This window comes from Paroedura picta, unplaced genomic scaffold (assembly GCF_049243985.1).
Source record: "Paroedura picta isolate Pp20150507F unplaced genomic scaffold, Ppicta_v3.0 Ppicta_v3_sca21, whole genome shotgun sequence".
NCBI classification, from domain to species: Eukaryota; Metazoa; Chordata; class Lepidosauria; order Squamata; family Gekkonidae; genus Paroedura; species Paroedura picta.
Window position 1 is genome coordinate 3,798,622 of NW_027518618.1, and position 9,150 is coordinate 3,807,771.

Below are 9,150 nucleotides of genomic sequence, written 5' to 3' on the forward strand. Positions count from 1 at the left end.
GATTTGAGAACAAGGAAAGGTTTATTGCGGGATTAGCATGCTTGAGAGTGCAGAGGAGAGGCAGAGACAGGAGCTGACTACGTGCCTGAGAGACAGAGAGAGAAAGAGAGACTGGAACTTCCGCGAAGAGGCAGGAAATGGCCCCTAAGAGCAGACAGACAAAGAATGACCCTTCGCAGGAGAGAAGGTCCTGACCTCCCTCTCCTCTCTTCTTGCTGCCCCCTGCAGGGTCTTCTTCTGGGATTCGAAATCACATTGCATAGTGCTGACATCACGTGACAGTTGCCTTGTCCCAAATAAAACAAAACAAAAAGAATTGTAAGGCGGGTGGAGCTGAATGAGGCTCGCATGCCTAGCGAGATGGACGGACGTGGGGGTTCCCCTCAGCCACCTCGGCCAAGAGCCCTGAGCAGACCTGTCCTCCATCCGGCAGGGCACCCCACCTGCCTCTCATCTGTAGGGGGTCATACCTGTCAGGCACCTTGACGGACCTTTGGTACAGAGGGCCAGAAGACAGATAATAAATGAATAAAATAAAACAATTCCACCAGGTGCCAGCACTCCTGGAGAGCAATGGAAACACGCCCAGGCCCAAATGCCTTTTTGGCTCTGCCCTGGCCACTCTGGAGGAGGGTGCACGTCCCGCCCCTCACCAGCACCCCACTCTGTCCTTTCTGTGGGGGGGGGGCTCCCTTCCAAACAGCCAAGTTGGTTCCAAGACCCAGCCCAGCCTCTGAGACACAGACTTTGGGAGACAGCCCCCCCCCCACATACCAGAAGGGAACCTGATGGACAGGGGTACCCCCTTCCCTTCAAGCATGTTCCAGAATTTGCAGAAGGGGTCTGCTCCTTCCCACGAATTGGTGCAGCTGGCAATGGACCCGAGGCCCTGACTTGCAGTGTCTGTGGCAGGTTTGCATTTTTACCTCAGAGTAACCCTAAATACACCTGCACCAAATGCAAGTTAGTTGCACTCCTGGAGGAGAAGGTACAGAAGGTAGAAGAACGCCTGTCCACTCTTGGTTCTCAAAAGGAGGGCAAAGAGGTCTTGGAAGGAGCTCATGGGGCACTTCTTGGAGGGCAACTGGGAGAGGTGGGAAAGGTGCCTCACCAACTGGAGAAGAACCCAATACAAGAGGACCATGCATGGAAGACTGTCACCCAGAGGCATTGAAAAATAGGGAGATATTCTGCCCCTCTGACACTCAGAAACCATTTCCAGGATCTGCCTGTAGATACTGACTCTGGACCAGAGGAACAGGGGCTATTCCCCCAACTCCCCCCAAGCTCAGAAGACGTTTCACAGGCCCCTTCCTCGGGAGGTGGTGGATTCTCCTTCCTTTGAAGTTTTTAAGCAGAGGCTAGAGAGTCATCTGACAGAAATGCTGATTCTGTGAACTTAGTCAGATGATGAGTGTGTGGGCAGGAAGGGGTGTGCCAGCATTTGTCTCTTGTGGCCCTTCCTTGCACACCCAGGGAATTGCTGATCTCCACTGTGGGATGGGAGGTGAATTCCCTCCAGACTAGGCCGGATTCTGGAGATTTTTGGTTTGTGTGTGGGGGATCACTTGGGCGTGAGATAGGAGTCATAGGCAGGTAGGTGTGAGTTCCTGCATTGTGCAGGGGGTTGGACTAGATGACCCTATAGGTCTCTTCCAACTCTATGAGCTGTTTAGAACTATCAGCTGTTTAGAAAAGTCTTTAATTGGGATATTTTAATTGAGGGCAATTTCCCCACCATGGGGCTATTCCAATCCATTCAGCCCCCCAATTCTAACTCAGAAGGCTTTGAGGTTTAGAAAGTTAAGGCAGAAATAAAATGTAATAATCCACAGAACAAAGGTGAGGTTTCTAAACCTCCCCCCCCCCCCCACACACACACACCTTTAATGGATCAGAGTCAACAGATAATCCAGGAGTTGTCTGGGACTTCAGCACCCGTGGAAACATGCTGGAGAAGTCCAGTTCTTCCCCAGCCCATCTGGGATCTGCTGTGGGTAAATGCCCCCCCCCCAATCCAGCAGTCGTGCAAAAAGCCCAGCAGCAGCTTCAAGAAACAATATTTAATTTAAAAAAAAACACTCAAGAGAATCTTTATCGAGAACACGAAAGATGTTGGAGAGAATCCAGAGTCCTCGTTTTTCGTGAAGACCAACCAATCAGCCGTCATATGTGGGAAAAGAGGGAGGTTCCCCGGGGCCGGCACAGCAGCCCATTGGTCCTCCAGCACAGATGGTTGGCTCCTCCCCTTTCCCTTCCAGCTGACAAAAGGGGTGGAGCTTTATTTGGAAGCCTCAATGGTCATTTAGGGGCTCCCAACTGCTGAAGCACCCGCTGGACTGGGAGAGTCCTTTGGAGACCAGGAACCCCCCCCCCCCAGGAAGGGGGTTCCTCCAAGGCTCTTCCTGCTGAGTTCGGTTCACTTTCCCTGTGAAATGGGGGCAACCTCAGCTGCCCTCCGGCCCCCAGGCTGTCTGCAGCATGCTCTGCTCCAGCGGTAGGAGGGGGGGGGTCTTCTGCCTCCAGGGATGCCCCAGCACACGACTGCTGCCTGGCCGTTCTCACTGGACCAAAACGACGAGGGTCCTCAGTCCCCAGCCGGCGGGGGGCACAGGGGCCCTGTGGTGTCCATAGACGGCCTCTTCATAGGAAGGGAGGGGGGCAGGAGCGTCCTCCCCGTGATTCGCACCTGCCCCATCCACACCCTCCACCACGAAATCTGGGTCTTCCAAGGTTTCGTACGTTTGCCTGTTTGGAAGAAGACCCAGCTGCATGAGACCCCCACACCAAGCCCCTGAAGTGCAAATGGGGGGGGGGGGAGAGTTCACCCAAGCAGGGTTTTAGGGGCAAGGGGGCACCAAAGCGGTCAGGTGGGCAGGTCCCCATGGGGAAGCCTTGCTGCACACCCGCTAGGTGACCCCCAACTAAGCAAGTGCCTGACCCACTCCCTGCAAGACAGGCAACCCCCCCCCCCCACAGCTCCCCCACCCGTCACCCACGGCCGCCCTGGACTGAAGAAAACCTCCTGGAACCAAGAAGCCAAGAGAAGGGGAAGGAGGCAGCACCACGGAAGGGGAGCCCAGGAAGCAAAAGAACCAAAGAGAACCCCATCCCCCCCCTCTGTGCCACACAGAGGCCAAGACCCAGGGGCCACCAGGAGGTCCACCAGCGGGGCCAGAACTCCAGAGGCCCTCCCACCGCAGCCCCCAGGCACAGAGAAGACAGCGTCTCCCTGCCCTGAGTGGGGGGTCCTCTCTCCTCCCTCGTGTCCAGAACTCACCTGCTGCAGCCGCAGGAGGGCGCGGTCCGCAGGACTAGGAAGCAGAGCGTCAGCGCCAGGATCACGGCCGAGAGAAGCACCAAAGCCCCCGCAATCAGGTGGACGGAGCTGACGGTTTGGGTGGCCTCCGAGGCTGAGGGGCACAAAGGTGGAAGGAAAGTCATTCACTTTGCTGGAGACTCTTTCAAGGCTTGGGACAAAGCAGGGATTTTTAAAAAGATATTCAATCATAAAAGATCTCTCCGGAGCAAAACCCCACAGGTGAGCTGGGACTGGAGGGCAGGGGACACAAGTAACCCCACCCCAAAACCTGTCCTACGGGGGCTGTTGATGGTGTCACACCACTGCATTGGGGATGCCAACCTCCAGGTGAGACCTGGAGGACGCCAGGAATTCCAGCTCGTCTACAAACTGCAGAACTCAGCTCCCCTGGAGAAAACGGATGCTGAGCAGGGGGGACGGGCTCTATGCCCCACTGAGGGCCCCATCCTCCAAATCTCCAGGCGTTTCCCCGCCTAATTTCCCAGTCTTTCTCCAGGGGAGGCCTGATCACTCCACAGAGAACCGGAGCTCTTTCACGGCATTTCCTCCAGCGGAAGCAGAGACTGGGGCAGAATTTGCAGCATCTCAAGAGGAGACCCCCAAAGATCCACAACTTCAGCCGGCACCTGAAAGCAACAAAGCACAGCCCAAGTGACTGCAAACATCCCCAAGGGTGTCTGCCAAGGGAACTGCCCCCCCTGGACTTCCAGAGCCCCTGTCACTTCACTGGGGGTCCATCTGGATAGGGACACACTGGAAGCATCCAGACATGTATGTATCCAAGTAGGGGCAACAGTAATGCTGACCAACTGGGCAATCCCCCTCTAGACTCAACCCACTCAGTCGCAGCTGGGGAACACGCAAAGAGCTCTGCCACATCTCCCTGGAAAGCACGACACTCACATTCCAGTGAGAGAAAACGGTTTGGCTGCCTGCCCCATAATCATGTCCAGGACTTGGTATTTTGCCCCACGGAAACAATAGGTTTGTCCAACTGTGATCTAATAGCCATTTCCACAAGTTACAAGGCAAGTCAAATCCCCCGGCCTCTCGTTGGTTCTGGGTACTGGGAGCAATTTTTGCTCACCTCCCTGCGGTGCGACCCAGAGAGCACCAAAGAGCCGAAACTTTTGGCTGACAGACAACCGTAGGATCTCCTGGCAACGAGACACACAGGGAAATTGGATGCCCAAGTGTGTAAGGGACTGCTTCAACTCTCTTCCTCTGGGGCTCCCTCCAAGCCAGGCTCGACCCCATCACTTCCTGGGAGAGGCCCTACTGGTGGGGCCAGAGAGCCACAAGCAGAGGAGTCCGCGTGGGACCATCAGCTCCATGCCAGCGACGTAGCTTGGATCCATACTGAGTGGCACTGTGCCAAGGACCGCCTGAAGGTCCCGATCCACTCCATGCCCAAAGCTTAGTGGAGCAGACAGAAGAGGCTCTGGCCCTCCTGATCTCCTTGGGAGAGTTAGCTTAGAGGCTCAAGGGTCCCCTGGGTCCTTCACCCATCCCTAACCCCACATTCCTGTTTCTTTTCTGTACCTGCCCCCCCTTTCGAGAGCCAGTTTGGTGTAGTGGTTAGGAGTGCGGACTTCTAATCTGGCATGCCGGGTTCGATTCTGCGCTCCCCCACATGCAACCAGCTGGGTGACCTTGGGCTCGCCACGGCACTGATAAAACTGTTCTGACTGAGCAGGAATTTCAGGGCTCTCTCAGCCTCACCCACCCCACAGGGTGTCTGTTGTGGGGAGAGGAAAGGGAAGGCAACTGTTAGCCGCTTTGAGCCTCCTTTGGGTAGGGAAAAACGGCATATAAGAACCAAGTCTTCTTCTTCTTCTTCTTCCTCCATCCCCTGGTTTATGACCGGTAGAGACTTCACCCCCCCTCCCCTCCAAGCACTCTCCCTTATCTATCTTTGTCCTTGGTTCACTAGTTGGGGTTGGAAATTTACTGCTATGGATGGCAGAGGGAGTAGACTGGATGTCTCTTGAATTCGTGCCTTTTAGATCAAAAGCCTTCTCTTGGAGAACATTCTCTCCCGCTTAAACTGACCCCCTGTTTAAAGACCTGAGGGGGCCACCCGTGCTTGTCTCTGTCAAGCTCTGTCCCACTTCACCCCATGGAATCCCTCCATTTCTTCGCACCACCTGTGTCTGGAGCAGTTCTCTACGAGGGGGTCTCCTATGGTCTGCTGGACCAGCCTACGGTTCGTGACACCGGACACCACGCAGGACAGGCAGCAGAGAGATCACAGCATGCTGCCTGGAAACACCAGCTTATGGGGTGGGAGAGTGGAGGAGTCTACCTGGCCTTCCAGCCACTGGCAGAGCTGGGACTGAACTCCCCCCCACAAGGGGACCCGTTGACAGAATAACACCAGGAGCTGCCTAGGTCCTGGCCAAATCTGAGCTCCAGGCCAGGACAAGAGATTTTGCCCTCCCCACCAGCTGATCCCTGTGAGACCTCAAATGTCGGTGGAACAGGCTTCCTCGGGAGGTGGTGGGTTCTCCATCTTTGGAGATTTTTAAGCAGAGGCTGGAGAGCCATCTGACGGAGAGGCTGATTATGTGAAGGCTCAAGGGGGTGGCAGGTGACAGTGGAGGAGCGATTGGGATGTGGGTGTCCTGCACAGTGCAGGGGGTTGGACTAGATGACCCAGGAGGTCCCTTCCAATTCTATGAGTCTATGATTCATCCAACAGGGCTCCTTAGGCAGCCAAACGGGCTCCAATTATTAGTATTGATGATTAAATTGATAGACTGTCCTTCTCCCCAAACAGGCCTGGCGCAGTTTACGACGTATTTAAATTCAGTTTAAAATACAATCAAGGCAATTAAGCAGTAAATATCCCTTAATGCTCGGTTTTCCCAATTCTTCTCCGTATATTCAATGGTCTGGGGAGGCCCCTGTGATTTTATTTACTTGTTCTGGCCTCAGCCGTAAGCCTGACAGAAGAGGGCTGTTCTGTAGGCCCAGTTCTCAGCCGGCAGCTGATTCTACCCGGTTGCAGCCAAAGCCGAGGAGGCCCCGGCTCTGGCTGAGGACAGACACGCCTCTCTCGGGCCAGGGACCACCAACATGCTGGCAGTCATAGTGTTCTCCTGGGGGCACCCTGGGAAAGGCCGTCCCTCAGAGACATTCTGCCCAAGTAATTCTGCCCCAGGCCTTACTTGCTCGGGGCTTGCAAAGGACGCCTTGTGCCACATGCCACTCCCCCCCCTGGCAGACGGCAAGGCACGGCAGATTGGCAAGGATGTAACCCGGTTGGCAGAGGTACTCCAGCACCGTGTCGGCTTCAAATGTGCCGTTCTCCTGGGGGGGCTGGCACAAGGGGGGCTGGCACAGGTAGGCACTGTGGGGTGGTAGCTCTGGCTCCGAACATCCTGAAAGGCAGAAAAGACATGCTGTGGGGGGAAAATCAAGGAAGCAACAGTACTGCAAAAGGCTCTGCTTTTCTCTGCAACAGCCGACACTCGGCACCTTCCAACATGGTTTCCCTCTCCAAAAACCACCCTGTGAGGTAGGCCAGATTAGGAGACTGAGGATGTAGGGAGAAGTGGTGCCCAGGGCCCCCTTTGTCCTTCACAATGGGCACACAAGACCGGAAAGGGCCCCTGGAAACAATCCTGCAAAAGCCCAAAATGACCAGCCCAAGGGGCTTTGCCACCTCATGGCCGAATCTCCTGTCATCATCCGGTGGTACCTGCAGCCTGGCTCCACCCCCAAAGACCTGAGATTTATTTACTTCAAACATTTATCAGCTGCCTGTCTTCCTTGCAGAGCTCAAGGCAGCTTACAGCAGAAATATGCAAGTACAAAACGCTAAAGTTTAGTAAATCCATGAAATGCCATCCTAAATAAAACTGTCCTCAGTGGCCTCCTGAAGATCAAAGCAAGGGGGCTGGGTGCCCCTCCCTGGGGAGGCTGTTCTATAGTGGTGGGGCAGCCACCGAAAAGGCCCTGGCTCACGTACCCCCCAGATGAGCATTTTTGACTGATGGGACAGTCAGGAGGGCCCCTGCCTGGAACCTTAATTTGGGGGGCTGTCCTTCAGAGACCCCAGGCTCAAAGCCACATTGGGATGAAAGCAACACCTTGAGCTGGGCTCAGGAGCAGGAGGGGAGCGGGAGCATTGGGGAGGGGGGGTCCCGGTCGCTGCTGCCTCTGTGCGGCCACTTTGGTGGAGCAGGAGTGTGGCAGGGAGACCCACGTGGCTCTGGTTGGACCTCGCCTGGAGTTCTGGCTTCAGTTTGGGGCACTACAAACTGGAGGTTTGTCCTCCTGGCTAGCTTTGCTTTGCTTTCAGTACAGAGCTGGGGTGGAGCTTGCTGTGGATTTCCTGCATTGTACAGGCGGTGGGCTAGGACCACCTACCTGGAGCAAAGGAAGACCCCCCCCCACCAGCTCAGCTTCCAGCAGGCATCCGCCAGTCTAGGAAACTCCCCCTCCCCCCAATTTGGCTTCCAAGTGTCTGGGAGGGGGGGGAGTTCCCAGAAGCAGCCTTTAAAATCCATACCTGGATTCCGGCCCATCTCTGGAAGCACCTGTGCACGCTCCCCCTCCCCTCAACCAGGCCCCCTCCCAAATCTTTGCAGCTGTTTTACTCTCCGGAACCAGCAGCAGCTGCTGCCTCCAGTTCTCTGGAGCAGACCCACCTTTTTCCGCAGAGAGAAGCCGGGCGGCACACAGCCCCACAAGCATCACGGGTGCCAGAAGGGAGCGCATCCTGGCCACTGGAGCTGTGGAGGGAGGGAGGGAGGGAGGGAGGGAGACCGGACCCTGGTCACTAGGGAAGCCTCCAGCGAGGAAGACGGTCAAAGCCCCAGCCTGGGTGGTCCCGGCTCATCACAGCCCCAGAGCTAAGCTTGGCGCCTGGATGGGAGACCACCACGGAAGCCCAGAGGCCCTTCCGCTAGCCCACCCCCCACCCCACCCCACCCCCTGCAGCCCTGTGCTCCCTCATCTGCACGGTCAGACCGTGCTTTGGATGGCCAGGCCTCTGCCGGTAGGACTTATGGCTGCAAGGGAAAGGGACTTCTAGCAGCCATAATACCTCCCCCCCCCCCAAAAAAAAAACCAACCCACCAAGAAAAGATTCTTACTAAACATAACTGCAGTGTGGATCCAAGTGTTCCAGAACAGAACAAAGTCCGCATCCGGGAGGCCCCCTGTGGAGCACCGACGTTGAATTCTGGGTTCGAGTCCAGGGGCACCTTGGAGTCCCACAGAGTTTGATCCCGGACAGAGGCTTCACGTGACGCACCCCAAGGGGCAGCACGAACCAAGAGGAGCCAGTTGCTCGGCCTCTTCAGACCAACACGGAGACCTACCTAACCTTACCTGGAGATCAGCTGTAATTCAGGGCAGTCTCCAGGAGCCGCCTGGAGGCTGGCAACTCTAACCAGGAATCCGTCTGAACACCCGGGAGGAGAGGATCCCCCAAGAGTCCCAACTCCGCAGGGCCGGCCAGGAGATCTCAGGAGGGCCTCTTCCAGCTGGCCCTTGAAGCTGGTCTGTGCTGGGCCCCACCCCCCTGGGCACCCTCGACCCCCCGCCAAGGATGGGGCCGGCTTGTTCCCACCCAGATAAGCCATCAAAGGAGGGGAGGCCGCGGACCAAGGAGCCGCCTGGGGGGAGGAATGCGACCCTTGAGTGGGGATCCGGCCCTAGGCAGTTCTGCAAGGGGGGGCGGAGGAGCAGCCCATAGCCCTCCTGCAACCAGCCTGGAGGGCAGGGCCACCGTGCTGCGGGGGAGGACAGATGTCACGGGTGAGGGATCCCTTGAAAGCTGCCCCTGCGGCCTGGAATGCTGCCACCCCCCCCCCACA

At 56.5% G+C, this 9,150-nt stretch overlaps 1 protein-coding gene across 2 annotated transcripts; it reads right to left on the reverse strand.

The window, feature by feature from the left end:
- Positions 1-2,048: 2,048 nt before the first annotated feature.
- Positions 2,049-8,857, reverse strand: LOC143828308 (sushi domain-containing protein 6-like). Of its 2 annotated transcripts, none has more exons than XM_077318649.1 (5): positions 8,663-8,857; positions 7,978-8,061; positions 6,493-6,705; positions 3,281-3,413; positions 2,049-2,748 (listed from the first exon to the last, which is right to left on the reverse strand). In XM_077318649.1, exons 2-5 carry the CDS (start codon positions 8,045-8,047, stop codon positions 2,562-2,564), a joined length of 603 nt encoding a protein of 200 aa, XP_077174764.1. In that variant the 5' UTR covers positions 8,048-8,061; positions 8,663-8,857; the 3' UTR covers positions 2,049-2,561. The 2 variants fall into 2 exon arrangements, with proteins under 2 accessions (XP_077174764.1, XP_077174763.1); XM_077318648.1 differs by having other exon boundaries at positions 8,425-8,847.
- Between the last annotated feature and the right edge of the window lie 293 nt (positions 8,858-9,150).